At 40.5% G+C, this 13,690-nt stretch overlaps 1 protein-coding gene across 1 annotated transcript; it reads right to left on the bottom strand.

Annotated features, from left to right (window-relative positions):
• Window positions 1-1,737: 1,737 nt before the first annotated feature.
• Window positions 1,738-12,144, bottom strand: LOC137915721 (cilia- and flagella-associated protein 70-like; the record flags this gene model as incomplete). The annotated part of the gene is made up of 26 exons (XM_068758838.1): window positions 1,738-1,815; window positions 2,191-2,238; window positions 2,468-2,569; window positions 2,823-2,912; window positions 3,069-3,230; window positions 3,696-3,848; window positions 4,099-4,241; window positions 4,352-4,507; window positions 4,854-4,969; window positions 5,065-5,198; window positions 5,780-5,908; window positions 5,980-6,111; window positions 6,253-6,435; window positions 6,546-6,606; window positions 6,802-6,893; window positions 7,042-7,134; window positions 7,892-8,029; window positions 8,174-8,264; window positions 8,697-8,791; window positions 8,992-9,174; window positions 9,268-9,459; window positions 9,546-9,572; window positions 10,486-10,568; window positions 10,687-10,779; window positions 11,444-11,630; window positions 12,091-12,144. Coding segments are annotated over 26 exons (3,015 nt in total), but the record flags the coding sequence as incomplete, so codon positions are not given.
• Window positions 12,145-13,690: the final 1,546 nt, after the last annotated feature.

The following is a 13,690-nucleotide window of genomic DNA, read 5'->3' as shown; positions in this document are numbered from 1 at the left end:
ATCCTGATAATGGACAAACTGTTGTTGATTTATTAATGAAGTGTGTACTGAAAGCCATTTGGTGTTGTATTCACGGATGTCTTCCAAATCCACAACAGGGGGGAAATGTGAAGTTGCTTAACAGACTGTTCAATATATTTGTGTATTTCTCAGAACATCCTGTTTATAATCCTAATAATGCTCAACCCCCTAGTGGTTTTTCTTCTGACTGAAGAAGGGAACGCTTCGTGTTGTTTCAAAGAGCTATCTGCCCAAGGTTGGAGTCTTCATGTCTGGGTGCACGTACACATTCTTATCTGCAGCCTGAGCAGAGATGAAGCCTTTGAATCTGCACTCCTCAAAGAGACAAAGGACTCTGTCATGACCATAGATCATTTTTAATTGTGTATGCCTGACTCCTCAGCAGCCTGTAGTTATCAAAACATTCTTCACTGGTGCTCATTAACTCACCAATCAGTAGCAGAAGTTAGGTCAGGGTTCCTTTGATGCCATTTATCCTTCTTAATTTTACTTTTCATGAAGTATGACACCGCCCCCAGGGTGCGGTGCAGACATGTTCACCATTTATAAACTGTGTGAATCCTGGGAGAGACGAGAGAGTTTCTAGAGCCGTGCGTGAGCTAACTACTCGCGCCTCTCGGCCTCTCCCAGCTGCAGCTGTCTTAATAAATCTAATAATCTACAGTTTTTGCCTCGTTTCCTCTCTTCGGTGCAAGGCCTCTCTGGGTTTATTCATTTTAGACCCAACAGCGACTCCAACAGCCTTTAATTCATACATACATTCCTCGAGAGGTGTTCTGTCAGGTGGCTGGAAAGGGTATTTCTAATCTCAGAACATTTTGCTCTTTAAAGCAAAATACTGTACTGACCTATTTTACTTGTTTAATTCAGTTGTATAATTCTCTTTTACATGAGGGTTACCGGTATATACTGAACTAAGTGCCTAGCGCCAGCTGTTTCCTCGCATGTCCAACCAAAGCGCTGATTGTTGAGCAAACACACTTTGACACAAAGCCCCATGTTTATACTAAGTAAACATGTTGGAGGCTGGCATTTATTACCCCCCCCCCCCCCCCCCCCCCGGACACATCTGGGTTGGATTTCCTCATGTCTTGAGCTTTCAAGACTTTCAAAGAATTCAGTGGGAAAAAGTTCTGTGACGTCTCTTTTCTGGGTTTCTATCTATCATTTGGTTTCAGCTCAATGCGTCATCAACCAGTTGAAACATTACAGTAACGACAACCAAAACAACAGGACAGACAGTTACAGATGAATCATCAGTGGTGAGTTGCATCATCGCAAACTTTGAAAATAGGAACCAACACCTGACCGAGTGGAGAAGCAGAAGCTGTTAAAGCAAATGTTTTTTCACCTGCATTCTTTGATCAAGATAACAACATATTTTACCATTTATTCTTTCTATTATTATACATATCTGTTGTGTGTAGTGGACCTCAGCATATCTAAGTGATTCCACTGCAAAAGAACACTTGATGCCCCAGAAAGTTTGTATGTTATAATAGCACCATTAAAAAAATGCTCACAATTAAAGCTAAGATTTTTCAGAGAGAATTGTGTTTACAATGTTAAAAACAAATGAGGAGTAAAATGGCAGACTTCAAGAAAGTTTATTTGAAATGTATTGGAAATTGAATGAGCACATAATCACAACATCATTATGCCAGAATGAAATGCACATGCTCTTTAAAGCCTTGAATCCGCGCTTTCTGCAGAGCTTCATGCCAGATGAGTGCAGGACAACCGGGTCTTCAGCTCATTGAACTCTGTGAGGAGTGACTTCTTCTGCAGGTTGAACTGGATCACAAGAAAAGACAGGTTTTCTTACAGGAGAGGTTTTTTTTATAAGAAATTTAGATATGACTTTCGATTAAATGTTGTATGAGGAGAATATGTTCAATTAAATTAATATGCAGAAGCCAAATGATAAATACTGAAGCCTAGACTTGTTTGTGTGACAAAAAACAAACAAGCTGGGACATCTGTGTGAAATAATATCTCTTCCGTTAAAAACTGATCAAATTGTGCAAACAAATGGTTTTTTGACTCAAGAAATAAAATAAAAAAACATTTGTAGAATAGACATTGCAGCCTTGTTGACTGTAAGAATAATATGCAATTGGCTTTAGTCCCATTATAAATAACTGTAACAAGGACACCAGACCAACTCACCCTCGTTGCACATTTAAAAAACTCCTCTGCATCCTTTCTTCTGCCAGACTGAAAACAAACATTTCATTGCATGGTTAGATCAGCCTCCTCTGTCCTCCTTCAAATATTCCAGGTATGAAAAATATGTCTGTGTTTAACAGAGTCCTGACTGAGGCTTACTTCCCTGAAGGGACGAAGGCCACAAACACGTCGTGTGACTCTCGGTGTTACATCCTTTCATGAATTACTGACTTTTATGGCAGCAGAACAGATTGTGTGTTTTCAGTGCATCGCTTACCCTGAGGTAGATCAGAGACAGGTAAGCCCACACCTCTGGGTTCTGGTTGTTCAAACGGTTAGCCTCAATCATAGCATTCTCTGCAGTGGACAGCTCTCCCAGCTACATGGACAGACACAAATGAACACAACCTATCATGCCCCCAACAAATCCACAGCTGTCAGTAAAGAGTAAGCTGCTATTTGTAAAAATCACAATTTTGACAGTATTTGCCCCAAAGGTTTTCCGATTCAGAAATGAAATAACTGAGCAGGGCAGTTTGGGTGAGCATAGAGCCCCAATATTAATAGTCTCCAACACTATAAGTCACACTCGTGTACTGTAATCTTAATAAGGAGAATTAAATTCATTTTACCTGATAACAAGCAGTTCCCAGGCCCAGCCAGGTCAGGCAGGATGGAGACTGCTCACAAGCCTTCAGGTAGACAGCTGTGGCTTGCTCAACCTCAAATAGAATAATAATAAAAAAGAAAAGTTTAGATACACTCAAAGTGGTTCGAAAGAATACTAAAAATATGACACAGTAATTTAGGATTAGCTGTATTTCTGCCTGCTTCTTAAAGTACCACGCTCTTTTGAGAAGTTGGTCTCAATGTCAAACCTTTCTCTGCTCGAGGTAGATGAATCCCAGGCGGAGGAGGATAAGGTGAGAGTCTGGGGGCTGCTTCAGAAAGTTCAGGCTCTGTTCATAGCATTCCTCTGCATCACCCAAAGCCCCTTGCAGGTAGTGACAGTGACCACTCAGAGCCCAGATGGCTGGATCCTGCACAGGGTGGACACCACAGCAGATCAGAGGAGATCCTGCCTAAATCAGGTTTATTATTATTATTATCATTATTATTATTATTATTAAGCATTCACTTAAACAACCGAAGACAATATGACTTCTTTCAAAATGTCCTTTTCAAAAAACCTGATTCTATACAGCTTGATGGACATAATGGAGGTCTCCAGAGACCCTTTTTTTAATGAAACTAAACAAACTTAGAAAACACATTTTAAACTAGTTTACCAAATCCACTGAAGACAATTGTTCAAATTATTCAAAATGGAATGCATGGCTTACTTTCTGAAGGCAAAAGCACTTTAGATAAACCATTCTGCTGCCACTGTTTGATTTATAAATTATAAATATGCATTAATTGTATACGAATAGCTATACTTTTGTTATACTGTATACAGTACTAGTCAACATGTTGCCACCCGGCAAGAAGACCAGTGCAAGTACCTGCTTGTTATGAAACAGCGCCTCCTTGAGGCTGGTGGCAGCGCTGCAATAGTCAGCCCGAAGAATCTGTAATTGAGCCACGTGATGAAGATAGGAGGCGCTGCGACCCCCATCAGACGCCATCAGCTCCTGGGACAGAGCCTCCTCTGCCATCTGACAACAGAATACTTGTTGATTTATTTTAGCGTGCTCCGGCATCTTAGGTTTTAGAAAGCAAATAAAGCTTTGTCTAAAATGTGTTTTTACTTTTATAATATATATATATATATATATATATATATAATACAATAAAAGGATGTTGGCAAAATGGTGCAACAGCCATATTTTAGACTACAGGTTGCTTTGATTCATATTTAATGAGCACCGGTACGGCGAGCTGCCCGGCCACTGCATGTGCTTTTACCTGCAGGGCACTGTTCTGCAGCAGGAACTGAACCGTCTCTGAGTAAATGCTGGAGGAGAGTTTCACTGGAATTGATCTGGGGCTGATATTCTGTCCTGGATTCACTTCTTTTGCTCCTGAGTCCTGCTTTCCACGCTGTGTATCTAGGAAACAATAATGATAGTCAGATGGTATCAACTGCTCCAGTCACCCAAAAAAAACGAAACCCAAATTAAACACTGCTTTGCAGCCACTTTGGCAGTGGGAGACTGACATGTAGGTATGGCCATGTCTTCTTCTTGCTGGTCTTTCTCCTTCTCCTCTTCCCTCTGTGTTTGCTCCATTGCTTCTCTTGCCCTCAGCTGACGCCCAGCCTCCAGAAAAGCCCTTTCAGCCAGTATGGATTCCTTTAGACTCTTATGAAGTAAACCTAGACAGCACAACAACTACTGTTAAATGACACTGCACATTTTTCCAGTGATGGATCTTCCTGGTTTAATCTCAGGGTAATTTAGGGTGTTTTTGTTATTGATGTCTCAGACGTAACACAGCCCTAACACAAATCTTTACTGAAATCAGATGAGTAAATTATCAGTTATGAAGAAAAATAACCATCCAACTTGTAAATTTGAACTATGGGACACAGTAATGTTTTTTAAATTAATAATGTAGGAAAATTGTGATCAAAAACAACAATTTTGGTGTTAGTAGTCAGTTTGGTGGCAGGAAGACAGCATGCAAATCAGCAGTGAGTTTAAATTTAACTTTAATCTCACCAAGGAGTGTCCAGGCCGCCACATTGGATGGGTCTATGCTGGCAGTTCGCTCATAAAAGCTCTGGGCCTCCTCGTAGTGCTCAAACATCGCTGCCAGGACGCCACACATCATCAGACTGGTGAAACAGAAGGATACAGGACATCCAGCTTCACAGACAAGTGGAAGGTTTATGCTGCATTGACATTTTAAATGTAGACGGGGTGTTCGCACCTAGGTTGGTGTGTCTGCTGGATGGACACAGCATCATGGAAACAGTTTTTAGCTTTCTCATAGTCTCCCGTCAGCATGTAGAGGCCTCCCGACTCAAACACGTGGGAGGGATCACTAGAGCACCGTCCCACCAGCTACAGGACCAAAAATACACAAGTCAATTTTAGTTATGTTGGTAGTCAGATTTTAGTAGTGCATAGAGATTGACACATATCTGTGTGCTAATGCTACTGTGTAAGGCTATGAAGGGGCCCAGTGACCAGAGATATGCACTCTGCCTTGTAACATAATGACAGCATAGTCATGACAACAACTCAAAAAAACGATGTGCAAATAGAGTGAATATACAATGAGTGGAACCTCGGTTCTTGAACGACTCGGTTCTAGATCAACTTGGTTCTCGAACAAGAAAATGGTTTTCGGAATTGGAACACACATGTGTTATCTGTTGTTTAGATAAATGTAGGTACATATTAATATAACTGTAGGCATGTAAATGGAAATTTATCTGATGCATAGACAAATTAATCTAGTTAGCATTATTTCTTATGGGGGAAAAGAAATTGGTTTTCGAACAATATTACGGAAATAATTATGTTTCGAGAACCGAGGTTCCACTCTACTGATATCTGTTATCAGTTGTCAACCCTACTCTCTTTCATTAATGTAAATCAATCAAGTTATGACAAATCAAAATGAATTTTATGCTTTTTACCTCTTGGCGGAACTGAGCAGCCTGCTGGTAATCCCCAGTAAAATGAGCCTCTCTGGCAAAATGTATGAGCTGAGAACAACTTAGCTGGATCTCAAATGGGGGATCATCATCAATGTCATCAGAATAAATCTGGTGAGACGAGGCTATGGATTAACATTAATACACACAGAGTGGATAAATACATATGTGTGGTGTGTTACCTTGTTGAGAGCGACATGCATTTCATCCACCAGGTAGGCATAGAGCTTGCTGACAAATGCCCTGTGTTTTTGAGGGTCTGTAAACGGCTCTCTCTGTTGCATCTTGTCACGTACAACCCTCACGACTGCATGCTGTACACCAAATCACACACACATTAAACACAAATTCAGACAAATAATGGCAGAAGAGCCACCGCCACCACTTAAAGATAAGCCATTGGGGGGTTCCTTAAGTTTTATTAATCTATAAGTGATGCGTGTCTTTGGTCTTACCTTCATTCGTTCCTTGAACACAAGGTATCTCCCAGATTCCTTCAGTGCTCCTATTAATTGAACCCTTATTTGCTCATCGTGACAGTTTTCAATTGGCTTGCTACTCGTTCCAAATATTTCCTCATGCTGGTCTGAAACATGCATCACCACGTTGCCTACTTGCCTGTGAAAATCGAGCACTGCCTGCAGAAGCACACAACCATGAAGATCATTTATCATCTTTTCTCTGGTGTAGGATCATTTTCCATGCGTGCATTTGTGTCTGTGTATTTGTGCAGAGCTGTGCATTTTACTCTGTCTGCTCTACAAGGTCCTGCAGTAAGTGGAGGTCTCGGTGGGACCAACTCCCTCACCCTGCAGGAAAAGGAAACACATCAATGTATATTCATACACATTCCTATTCCAGGCCATTAGAAACAAAAGAGACCCTGATCACTATCTTATTAGCCAGTGGATGCTATTTAGGGCCACATTCTAGTCAGGCAGTGCTGTCAGTGCTACAGGGTCACATTTGTTACCATACGTCCCACAGTCTTTATGACATCATACCTATGGGCCAGCTGTGCTGCAGAAGTTTTGGGTACCAGCGGCTTCTCCAAGGCGATCTCAATCAGAATGTAGGTTCGGGCTTCCACATATATCTGCCATTAATACAAATGAAGATTTCCATAACTACAGCATGACAGCATGCTTTGAAATGTGATGCACAGTGTGTTCGTCATAGTATATTACAGTACTGAAGATGCACATTAAATGTTGCCTGCAGTGTTAATATGAATGTACGCTTACATTTCCCTCTCTATTATTGTGTGAGAGCTCAGTTTCGGACATGCTTTCTGCCCCGCTGCTGGTTGTAGATGCGTTCATTTGATTTCCACGTTGCTAGCAGGATGAAAAACAGGTTAGATCTTAGTCCAAACATCACAGGAACAAGTTCAGACTTCAGAGAGTACATTTCGGAGAAAAAAGAAAAAGAAATACTGTTTTTATACTCAAAAAACCCCAAATATTTTATGAGAAACATAAACAAAATCATGGTTTTGCTCAACTTGGAGAGGGTTTAAAATATTTAAGGTCTTGGTTCACAGTTTGTCTTAACTAATTTTCATAGCTCTTGGAAATTCTGTTCATTAAACATCTGCTCTCTCTCATGTCTGCTCTTCTTGCTGACCTTTTTGGTCATCTCCTTGGAATCCTTCTTTCCTTTGATGCTTACATCCAGGTTCTTCAGCGCCTCTCCCTTGTAAGAGCTTGAAGGTGAGCCAACACGAACTTTGGCCTGCTCCTTTAACACGCTGACGCTTCGTTTACCCTTTAAAATTAATGGAAGACACACTTTGACAAAGGCTTGACAGCAGACACATCACAGAACCAGCATTAGGTTTATTTTTGGGCTTCTATGAGTAAAATCTTTGTGTTACACATGACGCACGGCGGTCTGTGCAGTACATGTGCATCCTATTGTCTATGAGCACTGTTGGATACAGTAGATGAAACTGATATTGATCATTTCATCAGACTGGTAAGAAAACCAACATTTCTGTAAGGCTCTAATCTGGTAGTATTTATACATTGCTTGATTCAAAAGTCAAAAATAAATGAATAAAACTGATTTGGGTGATGTGTGTATTTAGGGGACCTTTTTCTGTAACACAGCCTCGGAGAAGGCTTGGATGCTATATGCTCCTCTGATCCGGCTGATTCCAGGATACAGGAGCCGTGCCATGTCCACAAATGCCACACCATGGAGGGGGATCTCTAAGTTTTCCTCTGAAAACTACAGACACAAAAACACATTTAAATCAAACTATCAAGGAATCACATCAGCTTTGGTTAAAAATAGCTGCAATCTTGTATTTGACAGTCGTGGATGTTGTGTCAAATTTCTGTGTATATAATTTCCTCTGAGAAATTGTCTCACCAGTTTGGTTTCTGATACTTTTGACTGTGGAGCAGACGCCCTCATGATCTCCACTGGCCAGAATCTGCTCTCAGTGATTTTCTGCTGTAGTCTGAAATAAAAGTTTGATGGATAAACAATGTAAACAATCATATATGTCTCATAAGTTCATTTTCTCCTTCCGTTTTGCTGTAACTCCTATTTTCCATATTTGGAACGACTGTGGGTTTGATTCGTATTTTTTGCATGAAAATGGTTTACTTCAGTGTTAACAAAGATCAAGGAATACCAGCACAATCTGAGATTAAATCAGTGAAAAGATCAAGAAATTTTATTTTCATTCCATTTAGACTGAAATGTAACCAACAAAGACAAACAACAAACAACAAACAAAACGTCACGCGCTATTAGTTCCTGAAAAAGAACTTATAAAGTCCAGATATTGCTCCAAGAAATGTTTATCTGCCTTTTCCTTTCAAATAATCGTAAATGCAGGACAAGCAGATAGTACAGTGCTCCAATGGGAGGAGTGAGTTGTGTGCACCTGGTGGTTCCTCCTTCATCCATGAAGCAGTGAGCCTCTGTGTCCCAGCTCAGCCTGCTCTTCGTGGTCTCTGCCTCATTGCGGAACTCCCTGTCCTGTGGGAACATTTGACCTTTAGCCTCAAAACTGATTTATTTACTCATTTTGCCTCCATGCTGTAATTACTTTGGATCATCCAGTCTTCCGTGAGACGAGCTACTACTTCACACCCTCTTTTTTTTTCCTGCATTTTGCCTTTAAAGGGAAGACACATTCAAGCTAACGTAACTGCTGTTACAGTTGGAACTACAGTTACCTTCAAGCTAGTCAGCTCACCGTCCTCCTCTTCAATCGACTCTGCCTGGAAAAAGACACCAGGCAGGAAGTGGTTCCGGGGGACCAGTTTAGCCTGATGTGGTCTCTTCTTCTGCCTACACCTTTCCTCCCTCTGCGACCCCGCCTTCAGCTTGCCTTCACCGAACACCAGCAGCTGATCTTTCTGAGAGCCAGAAAAATGGCAGCATCATTTTTATTCAACACTGTGAGCACCATTGTTAAACATACACGTGTTGTCTGTTTTTTTTACACTAACCTCTGCAGTAAGTGGGACCTGCAGAGCAGCAGTACCGGTATATGTGCAGGGTGCAGAGCCAGACTGCAGCATCCATGCCTCAGGGACGGAGTAGGCTGTCTCCACAGTTACCTTCAGCAGGTTGGAGGTTGAGACTTCTGCCTCAGACAACACTGGATCCGACACACTGACACACACATCCAGGGTTGATTGCTACAAGGGACCAACTCTGGTTAAGTGCACTGTCTGGAAACACTGTTAGATTATCAATGCTGTAAAAGTTGTCAGGTGTGTCTTACCTGAAGTTCCGGATGCCTTTCCAACATCTGGCAGGAAAATATTGAGTTGTTTTATTATTGAAATGTCAAATTTGATTTACAAAGAAAATGTAACTGACTTTCAGACAGAATAAATAACATGAGTTAATAAAATTAAATGTTGAACTCAGCAAAATCAGTAAAAAAACAAAACTAGGAACAGCAATTATTACATTAAGAACATTTATGTATGTACAATTATGTGGACAAGATTTATTAACTTCACTTCCTGATTCCAATGTGAACAAAATGTAGCTCAGCTTGATCTTGATGAGCATTTTAAAAGGAGCAAGCTGAAGTAAAGCAGGGCCCTGCAGAAAGCTTTGACAACACAGACTGGAACACCTCTGTGTAGGTTCTCATTCATCCAGGTCGAGATAAATCAAGAAAAACAACAACAACAACAACAAAAGAATAAACAGGACTTTAGTTTGAAACATTTCAACTCTCATCCAAGAGGCTTCTTCAGTTCAAAATGACCGGTAGAGAGTCCCGACACGGAAAACAACAAACAAGCGAAGCCACCAAGACGAAAGGGCTCCGTTGGGGGCTGGAACATAATTTGACCCACCTGATCCCCCCATGTGGATACAACCTCATGCTATATTATATCTGAGCGGATGCAATTACACCTTGTAATTAAACATTAAAGCATACTCCTACCAGCTTCTCACTTAGTTGTTTCAGATTCACAAAAATATATATGATATGCTGGAAGTCTCTGGAGCAACATTTTCTTTTAAATACTTTTTTAGACTATTCACACACTTTCAGCCGAGTCTACAGAGTTACATTAACCAACTGCAGCTTTTTTAGAAATTGCCCATGGAAAGAAGAGGTCGCTCACTATTGTGCATCAGCTAGCGGGACAGCTCTGCAACTTCCAAAATGATTTGCTCCAAGTTATTTGCTTTGAACCAACCTTGCTGCTGGAGGCATGGCTCTCTTTGGCTGGGGATCTGGTCACTACATTGACCGGGACTGTGAACAAAAAGCTGCACTGACCTAAAGACAACAAAGGAAATCATTCTGGCCTACGAGGAAACGTAGCAGCTGACACTTGTGGAGAGAAACAGATTAGATTTCAGTATAACAACACAAATTTTAACAGAACCAGTTGTACCTTGCAGCAAAGGAAGCAGGTCTACCACAGCTTGACCCTGTACCGTCTTCGCATCGACTTTCTTCTCCTCGGGCAGGACCTCTGTCACTGTCACTGGCCACCACAAAACCCATTCACAACAAACAGTGCTGTGAAAACTGAAGGCTAGTAAAGCAGTGAGCAAATTAACAATATAGTGTGTACAATGAATGATAACTGTCTTGTAGGCAGTAGACTTCACTAGATATACTGTATATATATATATATATTAGCCAATGTAATAACTTACACTGAGGTCACTGTGATATTGCTACATAGTTTAGATAATACATCTAAAGTATATTACTGGTATACAGTACTACAAAACGTTCATGTAAGCCCTCTCTTTTTTTTTTTGGAATGGAGCAACCCTCAGCTTAGTAAACATTTCACAGATATTTATGGTTCACTTTATGTCAGACCAAAAATAGGTAACATCAACTTCATTTTAAATTAACAATATACACATCCGGGGTGTTCCCCACCTCTGCCCATATAGCAAGCTGAGATAGGCTTCAGCAATTCCCGTGACCCGCAGGGCGTATAAGCGTTAGGGAAAGGAATGTTTGTACACGTTAAGCTTTATTAATCCCTGCTGGTGTATCAACCAGCCAAGATACGTGTTGTAACACAGATATATGAGAGCCCAAATAAAAAAACCCAGACAGACAGAAATGAAATGTTCAGAAGGAGCTGGTTAGCTTGAGAACATTGAAACAACATTTAAAACCGAGCTCACATATGACTGGTTTTTGGGCCATGTTACTCAGAGCCTGAGCATCCTTGCTGCAGTGGAAGCTGCAGGTGAAGCTGTAGTCAACACACTCCCTCAGGGGGTCAGCCTGCTTCTTGTCTGACTCTCCCACAACAGCTCCATCATATTCAACCTGCAGGACACTCTGGAAGCTGTCTGCCTTCTTCTCTGTCTGAAAGAAAAGAAATGACAACATGCGAGGTAATCTCTCTCTCTCTCTCTCTCTCTCTCACACACAAACAAATACACAAATCATTCTGCTATAATGTTTACATCAAACAATACAACAAATATTGTATTACATTACAGTATTCTAACCAAAGAATTTAACATATGTCTTTTTTGGGGGGGCTACAAATTAGTACCATTAATGCCCCCCCCCCCCCCCCCCACACACACACACACACACACACACTGGTGAATCATCACAACTGTATTAAACTTCAGCAGACCTTTGAGTCCTGCCTGCAGACAGCAGTGACCAGATTTAGGCTGTGGAATCTCACGGAATGCGGAGCTAACATTTGTTTCGTGTTTTGCTTTGTAGCTTTGCTAGCGCGCACATGAAGTCATGACAGATCAAACACAGGGTTAATTTAACGCCATGTTTTATTCCATCTGCATGAGCTCACCAGGACATTTCCACGGGTGACAGTCACATCTATCGTCAATTCGTTCTCCATGGTTTAAAGTAAATGACGGCCCGAGCAGGCCGCTGTTCGGGAACGGAGGCTCGTTGGGTTCGTGTCTCGTTTCCAGGGCAACGCTGTTGTCTTTTGTGGTGCGTTCAGGAACAATCTGAAATCATTCAGTCGAAAGAGTAAAAGCTCCGTCGTGCAGAATCAACATAATATAATATTTTGCCTAACTAGGCAATGCGTTTGGGAGTCCCTGCAAACTGGTTCAAATGTTCAGCTCCTCATTAAGCTCTCAAGACGTGTCATAATAGTCTATTCCTATGAAGTGGTGTTGGAGCTGGGACACATCAAAACCATGGGGGGGGGCATGATTTCAAATAATGAGAGCCAAGCCAACTCATAATTCTTGCCAGCTAAAAGCACTTCTCTCAGTGGCTCAACAGCAATTTAAATGTTATATTCAGTGAATCAGGCAAACTTGGTCCAGCTATTTCTACTAAATTATTCTGCTGTATTTTTTATTTTATTTCCCCTTCTAATATTTTTAATATTTGCCTTTTTCGACCTCTTCAATTTCCTCATCAGTTACCAGCTCTGCTTTATGTTTCTGTTCCAAAATAGTTAGGTAAATGAAAATAACCCAACAATGATCGATCTTTTTGTGTGTGTGTGTTTGATCACCTTGTACAAAAGCTATTTTCGGATTCATACATGTACACAAGCTACACAGATGTGATGTGGTTTAAATTTGAGTCCTGTATTACAATTCACCCTGAGGGGGGAACAATGGCAATGAATGTTTAATGACAAGCTCTTAAACAGTTGACAGATGCCGTCCACATCAAAATATTTTAAGGATAAAAATCTACTGCCAAATAAAATGTTTGTCTTCAATATGAATAAAGTTGCTCCAGATGAAGTACAATAATTTTGTAAATATTACTGCCACAAGAAGAAAATCTAAATTTGATTAAACTGCATTTGATCTGCTCGAGGTTTCTGCCTGTGAAAAGACGGTTTTTCCTCACCACTGTCACCAAGCTTGTTCATGGTAGAACTGTTAGTTCACTCTTGAAAAAAGTTGTGATGGTTCAAATGTTGGCATTTCATTTTATCAAACTGTAAATGTAAAAAAGGTATCTTTAATACAAAGTCAAAACAAGATGAATCATCTCTATTTTCTGTTTGGATTTACACATTTATATTTCTCTTTCATGTTGGGTAACAAATACAATCTAGACAACAATAATAAAATGACTGCTATAATGTTATTTTCCCAATTCTTGAAGAATCAGTGTATTTTGGACTAAACTGTTTCCATCATCACAGATTAAATACCAGTATGATAAATCATGTGTATTTAAATATCAACGAAAAAAAGACACTTAAAAAACTGCAAACAATAATCGCCATTGGGAAAGTGTTGACACATTTCAGAAAGAGTTCCATTGTTACACAAACTGTAAAACCAGATTAATTAGTGATGTTTCTTTACACCAAAGGAAGAGACAGCGGAACACACGTCACACAAGGCATGTGAACTACCTCTGGACACTATCAGTGCAGCATCACACAAGCCTTTGGTGCTAAATAT

The sequence above is a fragment of the Brachionichthys hirsutus genome, unplaced genomic scaffold (assembly GCF_040956055.1).
Source record: "Brachionichthys hirsutus isolate HB-005 unplaced genomic scaffold, CSIRO-AGI_Bhir_v1 contig_206, whole genome shotgun sequence".
Taxonomy (NCBI): Eukaryota; Metazoa; Chordata; class Actinopteri; order Lophiiformes; family Brachionichthyidae; genus Brachionichthys; species Brachionichthys hirsutus.
This window is presented reverse-complemented; position numbering and strand designations above follow the sequence as displayed.